The sequence below is a fragment of the Schistocerca gregaria genome, chromosome X (assembly GCF_023897955.1).
Source record: "Schistocerca gregaria isolate iqSchGreg1 chromosome X, iqSchGreg1.2, whole genome shotgun sequence".
Lineage (NCBI taxonomy): Eukaryota > Metazoa > Arthropoda > Insecta > Orthoptera > Acrididae > Schistocerca > Schistocerca gregaria.
The window spans coordinates 609,323,353-609,341,814 of NC_064931.1; the positions used below are offsets into that span (position 1 = coordinate 609,323,353).

The window sequence follows — 18,462 nt, forward strand, 5'->3', positions numbered from 1 at the left end:
CATCCATGTTTGGCTACCTTGCAGTGAACGCACATTGGAAGCGTGTATTCGTCATCGCCATACTGGCGTATCAGCCGGCGTGATGGTATGGGTTGCCATTGGGTACACGTCTGGGTTACCTCTTGTTTGCATTGATGGCACTTTCAACAGTGGACGTTACATTTCAGATGTGTTGCGACCCGTGGCTCTGCCCTTCATTCGATCCCTGCGAAACCCTACATTTCAGCAGGATAATGCATGACCGCATGTTGCAGGTCCTGTACGGGCCTATCTGGATACAGAAAATGTTCGACTGCTGCCCTGGCCTGCACATTTTCCAGATCTCTCACCAATTGAAAACATCTGGTCAATGATGGCTGAGCAACTGGCTCATCACAATATGCCAGCCACTACTCTTGATGAAATGTGGTATCATGTTGAAGCTGCATGGGCAGCTGTACCTGTACACGCCATCCAAGCTCTGTTTTGCTAAATGCCCAGGTGTAACAAGGCTGTTATTACAGCCGGAGGTGGTTGTTCTGGGTACTGATTTCTCAGGATCTATGCATCCCTCACCTGTCTTTCAACAACTTCTTTGCCTCTGTACTTCCGCCTCGACTAACATCTCTGCCCGAACTCTTTGCCTTTACAAATGTCTGCTTGTGTCTGTGTATGTGCACATGGATATGTGTGTGTGTGTGTTTTTAATATATTTTTCCCATGTGGAAGTTTATATATATATATATATATATATATATATATATATATATATATATATATTATTGTTTCATATGTGCATTTCTTGTACAATTGACACGTTCCACATCATAATGCTTACCGTACCCTGCGACTGATCAATGGAACACCATACCAACTAACTAACTGTTATCTTCATCATTAGGCCCCACTAGTGTAAAATACACAGGGCCATGTGATTATGCCATTATTACATCTTTTGAGATGTTCATTTTTTTGTTGCACCTCATACCTTCTGTGGATCTGTCTAAATGTAATTTGTTCAGAAATAACAAAGTGTATCAAGGAGTGTGTGTTATGGATTGTAATATTTTCTGCAGAGAGTGTGTTGTCTTGTGTTCAGTATGAGAAATGTGAATTAAGTATTGTTACGAACCATATAAGCGAATTATCATATGCCTTGTCCTCTGTGTTATCATATGAAGATAATTGAAGGAGCTCAGAAACCTCACTAGTGGTATGAAATGTGGTGGGCACTGAATGTTCATTTTTGGTTCTGTGTCAGGAACAAATGGTTACGTGGTAACAAAAATGGCTGTACTGTGTATTCTGGAATTTCTCTGGAGATAAATTACAGTGAAAATTGCAGATATAGTACATGTATGAGGAAAAAAGGATTAAGGAATATCAAAATATTACATGGATTTGGCAGTGTTAGGTAAAGTCAACTAAAGTACAGTTAGAGAAAGTGTACTGTCAGACATGATGAACAAGTGGAAAGAAAATTTAGTCTCAAATTAAATAATAAGTTGTATTTGTTTCTGTAGCTCTTCCAAATTAACATTGGGAGTACATGTGGGAGAAGAATGTGGTAAGTATTTATTTTGCTAGTCGATACACTTGACTCCCAAGCTTAATGAACAACTCAATGGTCAACTGATTTGTTCTCAGTACATTCCTTTAGCCACTAATTACTTAAATAAAATGACATTAAAATTATGGACTAGATAAAGATAGTTCACAATGAAAGAAATGTGTGTCTAACAGGACTCAATTTGTCACTGTCCTATGTTACACAATTAATGGAAAGACCTTTGAAAGTAAGTTGAGATTTATTAGTGCAAATAGGTACAATGTTGAAGTGATTAGCAATCTTGTTCTCCAAAACATTTAATCAATAATACTAATCATTTCACCTTTATTAGTTGCTCAAAGCTATGACACTGCACGAAACTACCACTCTGCTCTCTTCCCCCTCACACTGGACTCACATTCGGGAGGATGACAATTCAATCCCTCGTCCGGCCATCCTGATTTAGGGTTTCCTGGTTTGCCTAAATCACTCTGGGCAAATGTCAGGATGGTTCTTTTCAAAGGGCATGGCTGACTTCCTTCCCTAATCCGATGAGACCGATGACCTTGCTGTTTGGTCTCTTCCCCCAACCAACCCAATCCCCCCCACCAATCTCCTTCCCCTCTCTTAAATAGCTTTGACACCACCTGGTGTTTCCTGTTTCCAAAGACAGTGTTACAGGCCCTTTGCTGTTCCTGTTCTATAAAATAAGTTAAGAGACAATATGAGTAGTTGTCTTTGATTGTTTGCAAATGATACTATAATTTATCATCTCATAAAATCAACAGAAAATCAAAACCAAATACAAAATGATTTATACAAGATATTTGTATGGTCCAAAAAGTTACAATTGACCCTAAATAATGAAAAGTGTGAGGTCATCCACATGAATACTAAAAGGAATCTATTCAGTTTCAGCTACAAAATGAATCATACAAATTTAAAAGTTATGAATTCAACTAAATACAAAGGGATAATAATTTTGAACAATAAATTAGAATGATCACATAGATACTGTTGTGGGAAGGTGAACCAAAGATTGCATTTTGTTGGCAGAACACTTAGAAGATGCAACAAACAACTAAAGAGACAGCCTACATTACACTTGGCCATCATCTGCTACAGTATTGCTTTGTGGTCCTTACCAGATAGGACTGACAGAGGGCAAGAAGAATTTCAAAGAAGATCAGCTTATTTTGTATTTTTGTGAAACAGGGGAGAGAGTGTCATGGGTATGATATGAAGAGTCCAGGGAAAAAAGGATGAGGGTCCTCTTTTGATGAAAAATGAGCTTTCAGTGACTTTGTATAGTTTAACCTCAACAGAATATATTGAACTACTCCCAGAAGGCTAAAAACATGAATGTCTATGGATATATAGCCAACAAAAATATGTGGTTTAGGCAAGAAAGATGATGGTGCCACTGTGTGTGAGCTACAAGGATGAGGGTCCGCTTAGTTGGCTGTGCTGACTGCAGAGTGCTCTGCTTTCAGTTCACCCAGCTGTTGGTGGTTTAATGTTGTGTTAACTGTAGAGGCAGTTTACTCCAGTGTTGGTTGTTGTGCCTTGTTTGGCCTATAACATATTAATGAAAATGTGTGAAAATGAAGAGGATACAACCTTTGAAAATATTTCAAAGAAAAGAAAATCCTTTGGCCACATACAAGATGTAATGAAACAGTTGAGGTTAAGTAGCCATGAAATAGGACCAGACTGCAAGTGCTTAAAACTAGAGTGTTTTAAATTAATAAGTGCAAGTGAAAGAAGTGATATTATTTCAAAGTATAATCAGATTGAATCACATGAAGAACAGTCGATGCATCTTTGTGGATTAACACAGTGCTCTTCTGTCACTTGTCATCAGCCTAGGAAACCAGACTCTGAGGCTAACCTTCATACATATTCATATTCTTATATGGTGAAAGTAATCAGGAATGAACAGGTTTGTGAAATCCCTGTATGTTACAAATTATTTTTATCCCTTCATGGCATTACAGCAAAAAGGCTGCAAAATCAACAACAGAGTCTTAAGACAACAGGTTTACCACCATTGGATATGCAAGGAAAACACAGCTCCAGGCCTAACAAGCTTCATGATGATGTTGTAAATTCTGTAATTGAACACATTCAGTCCTTTAAAAGCAGAAAGTCTCACTATGGTTTAGCTAAGTCTCAAAAATGCTACTTACCAGATGAACTTAACATGAGTAAAATGTTTTGTCTCTTCAAAAAGGCCTTCTGAGACAATAAAATATCACTGGAAAGTACAGAGAAATATTTAACACCAAATTTAATTTGACCTTTGGCTATCCAAGGTGTGACACATATAGCTCCTGTGACAAATTTACTGTGAAAATAGAATCTGTTCATTCAAAACTAAGCCTGCCTACTACTATCAGAATGAAGCTTCAGAAGTTAACTATGAACTAAAGAACATACTACAAAAAAGGAATTACATTTAAAGTGAGCTGATTCTTTTTACGAACTAAAGAAAAATGCTAGGCTTGCAGCACAAAAAGACAAGACTAAAGAAGCAATCACAATGGATTTCCAGAAAAACCTGCCTCTTCCAAATATCAACACAAATGATGTTTGGTATCAACAGCAACTATCATTCTACATGTTTAACATACACCAATTTCAAGATTATGAAGCTATTTTCTACACATATCATCAAACTTTCAGCAAAAAAGGAGGAGATGAGGTTTGTTCCACATGTGGGATTTCATTTTTCATCATCTTGCGTCCGAAGTAAAGGAACTTTCAATTTTTTGTGACTCATGTAGCAGTATAAACAGGAACTGCTCTGTATTTAGAATGCTAAACTGCATAGTACATAACGCCGAATTGCTCTGAGCACTATGGGACTTAACATCTTAGAGTACATAACACCGAATGGCTTGATGCAATACAAATGGTTTTTCAAATAACAGGACATTCATACTTAGAAAGTGATAAAAGCATGGGTTTAGTTAACTGAAAGTCTGTCTGAGTGGAACGAAGTTCTCCGAAACTCGAGAAACAAACCTAGACCATTTTAAGTCACTTCTTGTGTCAATCAAGAAATATTCAGATCATGGACCATCTTTCTTTCCCCACTATATGTAAAACAATGTCCCTTCAAAATATGTCCAGTGAGGAAACTAAAGAATATCCGTCACCATCCTAGAATGATCTTACATCAGCAAACCTACAATGGCATGGATGATGGATGTGATGTCACCAAACCAAACAGGAAAATCTTATCTCTACCTGATGGCTGCTTTCACCTTCCTGAACTAGAAAATGATGGACCTACACCTGTTCCAAAAGCAAAGTTTGATGACCTCCAGCACCTGAAAAAATTTTTGTTCTGTCAAAGCCCAAAAATTTTATGCATCAATCTCTCATTTGTGAAGTGTACTGTGTGTTTAAGAAGCCTAGTATTAGTTTCAGGTAATGATGTAGGCCAATTTGTATCAAGTGACATTTTAAGTATTTCAGAACTACCACACAAACAATATATTCATAGATTTCACTACAAATGAATGGACAGTCATCCTTTTTGCCTATATTTTTGTGACATGAATCAATTATAATGTTATTTTTATATACCACATTAATGCAAAAAGTCTACCTACATAATAAACATGTGCCATATATGTTATTTTTTGGTGTAACATCATAATAATTATTGTTTTTTACTAGGATTTCGTTATTTCATTTTAAAATTAAAACTGCTGTTTTCTTAAAACTTTTGTTTCCTGGACCTTTGTCCTTTTTTCCCTGGACTCTTCATAAGTGATTTTGGGTGACAATCATTAAACTAAAGCCATTTTTCATAATAGTGAGATATTTTCATGAAATTTCAATCTTCAGCTCTCCCCTCCAAATATGAAAATATTTTTTTGACACCCACATATATAGAGAGAAATGATTATTGTAGTTAAATAAGAGTAATCAGAACTTGCATGGAAAGATTCAAGTGTGTGTCTTTCCTGCATTCTGTTTGAGAGTGGAATACTAGAGAAATAGTGGGAAAAAGATTTGGTGAAACCTCTGCCAGGCACTTAAGTGTGACTTGCAGAGTAGTATTGTAGTAGTAGCGTACTATCAGCTGCTACTGCTGTTGTGTTTCTCAAATACATGATAGATAGTTTTCCCCTCATGCATTAATGTATTATCATATAGAGTTTTCAATTGCTTCTTTGACTTGAAGTGATGATAGATATATTTTATGGCTTTTTTTAAAATAACTGTTGAGTTATAAGAGAGGTTGAGCTCTTACAGTTGACTTTATATTGAATTTAATAACGAAATTATCACGGGGTAGAATCATAAATAATCTGTTTGCAAACAACATAGCAGAGGGTAAGAAAATATGAAATGCAGAAGAAAGTGATACTCTGCAAACAGACTTGCAAGTCATCTGAAACTGGACTGAGAAAAGTGAGATACTGGCAGATACAGAGAATATGCTACTGGTAACCTCCAAAACCAAGAGAAATAGTAGAACATAGGAGTATAGAGTAGGGGTTTGTGACATCACAGCAAAACAGCAATGCTGATGCCATGAGGTGACGCTAAATTCTGGGAAATTACACTTGTGACTCTACATGGTGTGAGCTAGTCAGGAAGACATGTTAGTATGGATAGTGAAAGGTTCAAATAAGGGTACAAAGAAAAACCTACTTGTGGCTTGTAAGACTCCCACTGGCATAAGTTGCTGAGCTACAGGAACAAAATATCTGTCAAAGCAGACAGACTTAGGAGAAGGCACTCAGGTATCTAATGGGAGACTACAGATGGACAAGTAGTTCACAGAAACTATAATGAGAGTGCAATAGCAAAGCTTTCTACAAAGAAGAAACAGAAGAAAACTTGGGAGAATTTAGGAAGTGAATATGGAAGAGGATGCGTGATAAGACATAAAACATAGAGCAGACACAGATAAGATGTATAAAGGAAGTAAAGACCAAAATAAGTGTAATATTCTGGATTAACACAGGAGTTAAATATACACATGCTGGTAGAAGATGACAGGATTAGAACAGTTATCGAAGAATAACTTCAATCCTTTTCTAGAGAGGATCTCAAATGTAAATATCTGATTAACCAGTGACAAAGTAACTACGAAAATAGAGATGAGTACGAATGTAAATTTAGTCATAAAGTGTAATCTCCTGTATAGCAATTAAGAGTGAGCTGCTGTGTAATAATTTACAGGGAAATAGTAAAATTATATCATGTATTCACATTCAGCACCTTGATATTAGTCTTATTTGTGAACTAATAAAAAAATTTGTTATCAAATGAAAAGACAATCTTTTACTGAACCATTAGATGACTCAATTGTTGTAATGACCTATACTCTGTGTTGCAAAAGAAGAGCCATGACAGCTGGAAATAATGTTGTCAGTTTTCAACTGGGAAGAGCAAAAGGTCCCTGGTGGTACTGAAGTTATTAGTATAATTGTGGTAACACTGGCATGTTACCATACAGATGTAAGCAAAATAATGTTACATGATAGGTTGTGACAGACACATGAAACAGCTGCACCAAACCTATTTTAATCGAATGGGCTCTTCTTTCACTGTATACCTACAGGAACAAATTGTTTAGAGTTCCATCAAATGGGTACAAATGGACAATTTCCATCTTGAATACAAAATAAAACAGCTGCAATGATTGAGAAATATTGTTTAATAGTGTCTTTTTCCAAAGCAAAGATGAACCATTTGTAATCTAAAGTAGACTAATAGAGTACCAATTAAATTTTGGTAGAACAAAATACATTGTCCTCTAGAATGTTCTAAAATTAGTCAGCACCATCAGAGAATACTTAAATTTAGTGGTTGCTATCCTTTAAGGCAGTGTAGTCCAAAATGAGATGTAGATGTTGGAAAAAATTACCTCTGTTTTCTATAAACAGATTTACATTTTAAGCACACTGTTTCCAATATATAAAATAAATACTTAAAGATATTTGGTTTTATATGATTTGCTGATATTTAATACTTAACTTAATCATTATATTAGAACTCCAAATTTTCAGAGTTAAAAGCATGTTACAATGACAGGACACATTGATTCTACCACTTAAGCAGAAAGAGAGCTAGCATAACATCAATTAGCAAAACATTCTTCTTTACAGTACAATTGTATATACAACAAATTCTTTAATGATGACAATAGTTCATCACTTCAATATCAAATATGAATTAATTTCTTAAAGCAAGTGTAAATTAGATGCTAAGCTGTACTTCATATTCTGAACAACAGATGATGCATTCATTTAAAAATTGTATAATCACCAAATAGTCTCAGCTGCAAATAATCAGTTAGAGACCACCAATGAAGAATAAATAAATAATTATGTGTAGTATTTGTTCCTTACAGTCTCTGAATGATGGCTGCATTAGATAAAAGAATTGTTTACCTGGTATAATTTTTGTAATAGGGTGTGTGGTTGTGAGTGCGGGTGTGGGTGTGGTTGTGAGTGAGTCTGTGTGGATATGACTGCAACAATTTTTGATACTTAATATATTAGTCATTATTATTTATAAAAAATGCTCTGAGTGAGAATATTTTAATGCCAAATATGAAAATAACTTGTTTGAACATATTTTCATGAATGATCTGGCATATATTTTAAGCTAGGATGCAGAGGATAGTGTTTATTCATGCAAAAATAAACTGAGATTTTAAGTGTTATAGTGTAATGCATTTGTTCATTGACATTAGATAATAAAAATAAAAATGTATCTATGCAGATATATAACTAAACTCAAGCTAAATTTAGCATTATTGTGAAACTATATTCAATATTCATTCTCAACTTTAAAATTTCTTTATTTGCCCAACTGAATGCGTCCTCCTCTAATACATTGTTGGACAACACTGCTTTAAGGGACACAGTGTACACATAGGCACTCTTTCAAAACTTGTTGTGTACATACTGTTCAACCTAATTAGTAATTGTGCAACTATGAATTTAATGTGTATTGCTTTCTTCATACATAAGGACATCTGTTCTGTTTATTTCACTATTTGGTGCCTTTTCTCTTAAAGTTTACACATTTGTTATATTACAGTACTTGAAAACATTTTTGTATTAACATTTCAGGGCAGTTGAGGTGAATGTATATTTTAATGAAAATGTCTGGCCATTGCTTGTTACTGTCCACAGTTTCCATGTTTGTGAAAAGTGCATTTTCTCACTGTGTGTGTAAATACGTGTGTGTGTGTGTGTGTGTGTGTGTGTGTGTGTGTGTGTGTGTGTGTGTGTGTGTGTGTGTGTGTTTGTGTTTGTTCAATTTGCTCATCATTCTCTCCAATCAATATGGAAATGCTATCTTTTCATTCTTTGTAACAGACTACTTCACATATAGATGGCATTGGATTGCACTGCTGTCATACCAACATAGCAGAATCAAATATAATAAAATTAAAGTAATTCATTGACTTAACTTGTATCATCATAACATAAGTCCTCATTTAAAAGAAATACACATTCTCTAAGAAAATTTAGGAACCTTCAGTATTATCCATACCATAAATAAATCTGGCAGTCATTTATTTTTTGATAATGAAAGTTCTTAATCTCAGTTGTGGCTGGTTTTCTTACAGAGTTACATTGAACACATGTTTGTGCATTGTGATTCCCTACAGTGTCAAAAGTATGTAGAATATAAAATGATGTTACAAAGTAGGTAGTCATTACTTATATACTGACACATTGCAGCTGCTGCTTTGGAAATATTACTGTATTGTTTCACAAGATATGTGTTCAACAACTCATATACAGATCTCATGTTTGTCAGCTTTTTCTACAAGAAATTTCATCTCTACAGTTATCCCAAAGGTTAAGCATGTTGTCTTGCTGCTTTTTTCATGAGTATTTGCATCTCTGTGTAAGCAAAAGCACTGAAGAATGGCATCTGCCTTCTATAGAAAACTCAATCAATAACTGAAACATAGCTCCTTTTCCTCTTTATCATAACATCCTAACTATTCACATTTTTATTCTCTCTCTTCCCTCCTGCCCCTCATTTTCCACTCCACACACACACACACACACACACACACACACACACACACACACACACCTACAAAAAGTTATAATTTCAATTTATGACCTTCGAGTTACCAATTGATGTTTGTGACTATATTTCATACAAACTACTCTATGCTTAAACAAATTACACCCCAATTGTGGACATTTTGTTGTGTTCTGTTCAAATTAAAACATTAAAGTATGTTAGCATTTTACCACAGGCTTTCAAAAATTTTGTTCTTTGCTGGATTAAAATCCTTCTTATTCTATTTAGCTTTAACAATTTTTCAATTTATTGCACTGAATTTCTATGTAGTGCTAAGCGTAAAGGCTTTACGACCTGAAGAAACATGAAATTTTTACAACACACAGTGTATGGTAGCACTTTCAGAGTACAGTAAATGATGAACATAAATGATAACATTTGGAGGTGTGAGAGCCTGAAAAGTTCACAGAAACAGTTTTTGAAATAAATTTTAATGGATGGATTTCTGTTTTGGTTCAATTCTCTACTTTTTGTATGCTTCTTTTTCATTAATTAACATCAAATTTTTGCAATACAATCACAATATTTTCTCTTTTACATACTTGCCAGATCTATTACCTTTGTTAACTATCACTGAGTTTTAAATAGTTACAGTATTACTATAACTATCTTTTATAAGCTGTTGCTTAAAAAATATTATACTTTTTCTACCATAAGAGTAGAGAAGATTTGTAATGGAACTAAACTGATGAATTTTCATAAAATGGTTACATTTTAACAGTCATAGTATCTTATATAACTGGATATTCAATTTTAAAATAAATGTCTTATTTTTCTAATCATACTGAAGTGAGAAATGCACATATTGTGCATTATCTTATTTGTGTAACATTAAAACTGTATTTTATTAGGTGGAATGTGAGCATTGAACTCTCTCATTGAACATCATCTTTCAACAGTTTACTCCCACTAAAATTTTATACTTATGAAAATACTTATTTGAGCCATATTGATAACAAAATTATTTTCACAGCTTGTATTACATCCTAATATCAGAACCATAGATTTGCTTCATGCCCACACACAAATAAAAGTGACAAAGGCTTATTGTTAAAATCTGTAGCATAATGAAAGAAAAAAAGGATGTAGAGAAAGTAAGGCAGTTACAATTACAATTTTGTGCTACCACAATGTCTAGCTAAGCATCAGGTGAAAATGTATCACAGAAGCTCTATACACAGCACTTAAACACGTAATGTTACATTAACCTGAAATGTCTTTGATACTATATAATTCACACGGCACAACTCAACACATTTTTCTGAAATTTAATTCACATAACTGCTATGTATAGTAATAAGCATAATAAACACTACAGCAATACTAATAAAAATATCAACATTTTATGTACATCTTCCCATAATACATTTTAGCTGTTTTATTTCAAAATCATTTCATTTCAGTAATTTATGTCACTACTTTCAAATAGAATAAAGTTGACAATCTCTCCAGTAGCCAGTAAATGTTAAAAATTCATTCCTTAAACTACCACCCTCCTTTATTAGGTGGAAATGAATAAATAAATACTCTTATGTAGACATATCCATGACTTCATTTACTCTAATATTGGTGTTCCTATAGTGATTTTTAGAACTGAAGTTTATCTGCTGTCAACACATTTCATATTTGTGAAAGAGTACACCACAACTCACAAGGAAGCATACCTGCAACTGAGCAGTTAAAAATATCAGATTTGTGTTAACATCCTAAGCAGGAAAGATTTGCATCCACTTCAAGTAGATAATTTAATCTGTAATGTTTGGTACAGTAATGCTTAATCCAGATCTTCCTTTGAATATTTGAAATCTCGTTTTTGGCAGTAATCCGTGCAGTTGAAAGCTGTTCTTCCAGTTTCCTATTTTCTTCTAAAGAAAAATATGCACACTACTGCATGTTCACCTGTGTTTGTACAATGATCATTTTGTAAATACTCACGGGGGCTCCTTGGCCTGAATGGCTCGCAGTAATTGGCTACGGAGCTCTGATTCTGAACTACACCACAACATAACTAGTTCCTCTCTCTCCAGTCGTTCCAGTGGGCTTGATGCTCCAGAGGATGAATTGTGAGTGTTGCAATTGGGTGGTGGTGGAGGTGGTGGGATGTTCTCAAATACCTGAAATGGGTAAAATAAATCTTATTTTCTCATGTTTATTATAATTGTTGTTTTTTTATTGTTACCATAAATGAAAATTAAAAGGAAAAGAGAAATACCAAATTCTAAATATTGCATTCGTTGATAAGACATGTGAGGAACAAATGTGATAAATACTTTATTTCATTCATTATCAACATATAAACTAAATGTTAACATTATTTTAAAAGGATGAGTTTTGACTACTTACCAGTGGACAAAATGGAAACACTGGAGTTGGGCTGACAGACACAGAAGTTAAGAACATATTTTAATTTATAGCCTCATCAATACTTATGTATTATTATGTTGTGATCACCTTTTCTGTTCCTCATGCAGTAAATAAATTATACTTTCTGTTTCTGATTGTGGCACATACTTTACATCATGTGCTTTATGTGCTTCTCATGTTTTCATTTCTGCATGTTACCAGTAGGTGGCTGTATCTGCTTGAGGAAAGCTATTTATCACAGTGTTAGCATATCTTCATAAGATAAAGGTAATTAAAAAAATAGCAGTAGTTGGCAATCATTTACAATTTCACATTCCAATGGCACTGTTTTCATAATTTTCAAGTGTTATAACTGTGTTTTCTGATTACTGCAAACATTTCAGTTGTTTTCTAACATAAGTAATATTCATTTTGAACATGTTATAAAGTTTTGTGGAATTATAGTAATTTTTTAAATTTAGTAATTTAGTATCATTTTATCCCAGAAAAGTGCACCTTCCATCAATATAAACTCTTCATTCATACAATATAAACCCAGGACTGGGGAGGACAATTGGGAAAGTTATTTTAAATTCCAAAAGATTTAAGGTCTATGTTTTTAAAGTGCTGTGTCTGTCAGTCCTGTGATCTCTATTTGTCCAGCTGGTAAATAGACTGTCTTCTTCAGTGGAAAATTTATTTTTCATTGGGATAAGGTATAATCTGTTCTTTGTAGTTATCTTTTATCTTTACATCATTACCAATACTTGCTATTATATTTTTCTGTGCCTTATGTAATGAATTTTCTGTACAATTAATGGAAGTAAACTTGTAACACTAAAGTTTATATCAATTTTGCCCAGAGTTTACAGTGAATAGGGAGACAAACTTGTACTGGGATGACTATTACCTAGCTATTATTTCAAACTATAATTGTTGCATTCTAATCATTCTGCGGTTTGTAGTGTTTGATTGTATATTGGGCTCACTCAGGTATAATTGGTAGAAACTGAGAAAAGATTCTACTTGTGTTACCAATTTTGAAGTTGATTATGATACTGTTTGTCTTTCTTAAAAGAGTGATCTACCACCAAAATTAAATATTGTTCAACACTAACAACTCCTTTTCAGTAGTAGCAATAATGTCTTATTCATAACCTTTGATACCTACAATTACAAACTTCTGCTGACAATCTACACATATGAGGAAATAGTATATGACAGTTGTTTCATATGTATGGAACATATCAAAGAAATACACAGTAAGCCACAAAAAAGAGGTCTGGTATTTGGTATCGCAGACTGTTGGAGGCTGTTACCAATACCTGTATTATGCACACACAGTAGTTTTATCATTTTTTTTTAGACTGTTGGAGCAGAAGAATCAATAGAAATCAGCTGGTTTCTGGTTAGTATCAACCTTAGCAGACAATACTGTACATGGTGGTATCATAGAGTACTGCTGTGTAAATTATGATAAGATTTCAGTTCTGACCACACAAAATCGAATATGGAAATGTTACTTCTCTCCGTTGTTTCAGCTTTAATAACCTTGCTAGACACAAGTGCGTGTATGTTTCTTTTATATACTATCTCTCCACCAAAAGCAGTCTAGGTTTAAGGTAGTAATTATATAGATGAGTTCCCAACAACCATTCCTGCTACCCCTCCCTCCCCCCCTCTCACCCCCTCCTCCACCCACCAAACACATATATGAATGGACACACTTAAATCATATTTTAATTGTTTTGAACAAAACATTATCCCATTAAAGTAAAATTTTTATAACACCTTAAAAAAAGGGTCATCTACATGGTGCCTTCTCATTCTTTGTGAAACAAAGTTAGTGTCCCTTTTTTGCAAACAGTATGAAATCTTTAGTTATTTTAATACCTTAAACAAATTCTCATTCTATGTAGACTGACAATTACTGAATACCAAATTCAGCATATTACACTGAAATTTACTCACACTATGTATGAAAGATTACATATAAAATTTAAGAGCCAGTATATTCTAAATCTTGCATAAACCACAGACTTGCTATTTTGTATTGTGACAGTTACAGTGGAGAAGAACAAGAACTGATAGCATACAAACAATGGACAACTATGGAGGCTGCAGCACCAGAAATACCAAGTCATAAAATAACAGTAAGCATCTATAGTCACTTTTTATGCATATAGGACTAGAATCTTCAGATGCAGGCTGCTCAGGAGGATGTTGTGATCAGAGAAAACAAATTTGGTATTATACAGTTCATAATGTGAATTGTCAGATCCCTTAACCATTTAGGTAGGTTAGTGAACCAGAAAATAGAACTGGAGTGGGTGGGATTGGATGTAGTAGGAATTAATTAAGTACAGTGGCAGGAGGAACAGGTTTTCTGTTCAGGTGAGTATAAGTTTATCAACACAAAATGAAACAGGGGGGTATGTCTAATAATTAACAGGCAAATATTAATTCTGGTGAACCACTACAAACAACTTAGTCAATGAATTATCAAAGCCAAGACAAGAACAATGCTACAACCCACTATTATAAGAGAAATAGAGATTTAGGTGTTCCTTTTTCCCATGCGCCTTTCGAGAGTGGAATCATAAAGAAGCAGATTGAAAATGGTTCAATGAACCCTCTGCCAGGCACTTAAGTGTGAATTGCAAAGTAACTATGTAGATGTAGATGCAGTTGCATTATAGTACAAGTATACGAGGTCTGTTCAAAAATTTTGGAACATTTGTAGTTTCATGTCAATGATGTGTGGAAGCGAAATTCAGTTGGCATCCTTCCTCACACCTGCGTTTAATGTGTAACTGCCCAAAGTTTCATTGTTGTATGTCTGTTATTGTTCAGTGCTGTACTGAGTATAACATAGTGTTGCATAGTTTGCGAATTTTGAGTGTTACAGGGGCAATGCTTCTGTTCAAATGGTTCAAATGGCTCTGAGCACTATGGGACTCAACTTCTGAGGTCATTAGTCCCCTAGAACTTAGAACTAGTTAAACCTGACTAACGTAAGGACATCACACACATCCATGCCCGAAGCAGGATTTGAACCTGCGACCGTAGTGGTCCCGCGGTTCCAGACTGCGGTGCCTAGAACCGCACGGCCACTTCGGCCGGCCAATGCTCCTGTATTAAATTTTGTGTGAAACTCACGACAGTCTTTACAGAGATACACCAAATGATGCATGAAGCCTCCAGTGATGAGTGCTTAAGCCATACTTGGTATTATGAATGGTTCACATGGTTTAAATATGGCCAGATGGAAGCTAGGGATGACCCTCTTTCAGGATGAAATTCGATGTCTATCATCAATGTTCCTCTCAGGAAGATCAATGAACTGTGTGTGCCTATCAAAGATTGACTGTCTGAGAGAGAGTTCAAAAGAATGTAACATTTCAGTTGGATAATGTCATGAAATACTGACACAGCATCTTGGAATCCATCATGCTGCCACAAAGTTCGTGCCACTGTTCATGAGTCAAGACCAGAAAGACCTTCACCTTGTGATCTGTGAACAGCTTTTGGATTGCAGAGATGATAACAAGATGTTCCTTAAGAGAATCATAGCTGGTGATGAGACGTGGGTCTATGGTTATGATGTTGAGACCAAGGTTCAGTTTTCACAATGTATGAGGAAATTTTCTCCAAGATGCTGGAAGATTTCTTTGACTTTGAAAGATTAGTCATCATAAATTAATGCCACAGGTACAAACTGTTAATTGATGGTACTATAGGGATGTGTTGCAATGCCTGTGAGAAAATGTGAGAAGAAAATGGACTGAAATGTGAAATGTAGTGAGACGGTTCATGGCTCTAGCATGACGAAAATGCACTTGCGCATTCATCCATGCTGGTGCATGACTATTGCACAGAAAATGAGATCACAGTGCTGCCTCATCTTTCGTACTCACCAGACCTGGCCCCTGTGGATATTTTTTAACTTCCAAAGTTGAAAACTCCATTGATAGGATGAAGATTTGCAACAACAGATGAGATAAAAAATTGACAGCTGGTCTTTCACATGATCCAGCAAGATGTGTACCAAGGCTGCTTCCAGAAGTGGGAATGATATTGGGAGCAATGTATCAATTGTGGAGGAGGGTATTTTAAAGGAGATCATGCACAGTAAGTAAAAGGTAAGCATAGAAAAACTTTGTGTACATAGTTCTGGATTGTTTTGAACAGACCTCATAGAAGGGTACTACACATACAGATGATGAAGGGAATACAAAAATATATCATATGAAGGAAATTATTCAGTATGTCAAAGGAGACAAAGGCTTAATTGTAACTGGTGCCTGGGATTACACAGTAGGATAAAGAAAAGGAAAGCTAAAAGGTCAACAAGTACTGAGAGAAAGAAATGAAATCAGTAACAAGCTCTTAGAATGAGACCTGGATAAGTTGAAACAACCAAACTTTGTTAAGAGATTTAAAAGGGGACATGGGGCAATGAATAACTGAATTAGATGAGAGAAATTCACTAGAACAAGAATTGGTGCCTTTAATAGTCAAATCAGTGTCAGCCACAGAGGAGAAAACACACAATAAGATACAAGGGCTATCCACAAAGTACATTACGTTTTGGAATTAAAAATAAATAAAGTTTTGGAATTTTTTTAATTATATACAGATGAAAGCCACACTTAAATACTACTTTTCTACATAGTTGCCATTTAAATTAAGGCACTTATCGTAGTGATGGACGAGCTTGGAAATTCCTTCGTCATAAAATTTGGCTGCGTGCACCTTCAACCATGTGGTTACCTCTTTTGGGACAAAAAAGGTGTGATTTTTGTGGATTTCCTGGAAAGAGGCACTACAATAAACTCTCACAGGTATTGCCAAACTCTGCACAACCTCAGAAGAGCAATACAAAACAAGCACAGGGGAAAGTTGGGCTCAAAGATCTTGCTGATTCACGACAACGCCTGGGCCCACACGGCAAATGCCACTCGTGAAGTTCTCAAATCTTTTAAGTGGGAGTTGTTTCCTCATCTGCCGCATAGTCCCGACTTGGCACCGAGCGACTTCCACTTATTCCCAGCAATGAAGAAGTGGTTGGCTATGCAGCGTTTTGATGACGATGCACAGCGTCAAGAAGAGGTAACCATGTGGTTGAAGGCGCAGGTGGCCGAATTTTACGATGAAGGAATTTCCAAGCTTGTCCATTGCTACGATAAGTGCCTTAATTTAAATGGCAACTATGTGGAAAAGTCGTATTTAAGTGTGGCTTTCATCTGTATATAATAAAAAAAAATTCCAATACTTTATTTATTTTTAATTCCAAAATGTAATGTACTTTGTGGATAGCCCCCATATGTACTAATTGAAATCTGTGAATAACACATAAGACTGAAATTTAATTGATGAAAAGTGAGAGAGATATGCAGCAATTGAAGCAAACAAAAGGAAAGCCATATGTCCATAAACTGGGACTGGCATGGAGAGAAAATTTGCAAGGCAAGAATGACTAAAAGAGAAATACCAAACTGTAGTAGCAAACATGAGTGTATGAAAGATCTATTATCTGTATAGGAAACTTTAAGGTGCTCAAATGTCATGCTGATACTAAGCAAAGAAGGGAGGGCTGAATGGTGGAAGTGCTACGTAAAAGAAAGAAACATGAGAAAAATACTATGTGATTGAAAGAGGACATGGATGAATATGACATAAGGGATGCAATACTGTAGTCAGAGTTGGACAGAACAATGAAACATCTAAGGAAAACAAGGCGCCTGGAGTATATGGCCTTCTCTCAAAATGGGAGAACCAACAACAATAAAACTGCTCCGGGTGGTGTGCAGTAAATATATGAAACAGATGAAATATCCTCAGAGTTCAAGGAGCATTTAATAGTCCCAAAAAGGGAGTTGCCATGATATACCAGGTGTAGACATATGAAACCAGAATTTTCCTATACATGGTGCTAGCCATCAGTGTAGGGTCCATGAGACCATGTCTGCAGTTCCATCTGGTTCCTGTAATGGCTTCCCCTGTACAAAAATGTCTTGCTGACTGGTTCACTTCGAAAGAAGAACTGATTTTTGGCATGGCATTCATAGCCTGCTGGAGAGGTGGGAGAAATGTATAAATAGCAATGGAGGTTATTTAGAAGAAAATATTATTTATCAGTTTCAAACAACAGACATGTAATTATAGCAGCCAAATTATGGTTTCATACTTATACACCTGGTATGAGTATTACTGAAACATCAGTTTACTAATTTTTGGTTGCAAAATACTAACACAAATTATCTACAGAAGAATGGAACAACTGGTAGAGAGTGAATTGTGTGGAAAATCAGATTGGGTTTTGGATAAATGTGGGATCATGCACTTTGTTTAACAACCATGAAAGAAGGTTGTATATGTGGAAGGTACCTGGAGACACCAGAAAGTTTCAGATTGATTGTATAATGACAAGACAGAGATTTTGGAACCAGATTTTAAATTGTAGCATGTTTCCAGAGGCAGATACGAACTCTGGCCACGATTGATTA

The 18,462-nt window shown here is 35.2% G+C and overlaps 1 protein-coding gene across 1 annotated transcript in view; it reads right to left on the bottom strand.

Annotated features, from left to right (window-relative positions):
* Window positions 1-11,541: 11,541 nt before the first annotated feature.
* LOC126298239 (glutamate receptor ionotropic, NMDA 3A-like) overlaps window positions 11,542-18,462 on the bottom strand; it is an 821,644-nt gene continuing 814,723 nt past the window's right edge. The window contains exon 15 of the mRNA XM_049989544.1: window positions 11,542-11,724. Within this exon, the coding sequence (XP_049845501.1) occupies window positions 11,542-11,724 (183 nt within the window). The remainder of the gene's footprint in view (window positions 11,725-18,462) is intronic.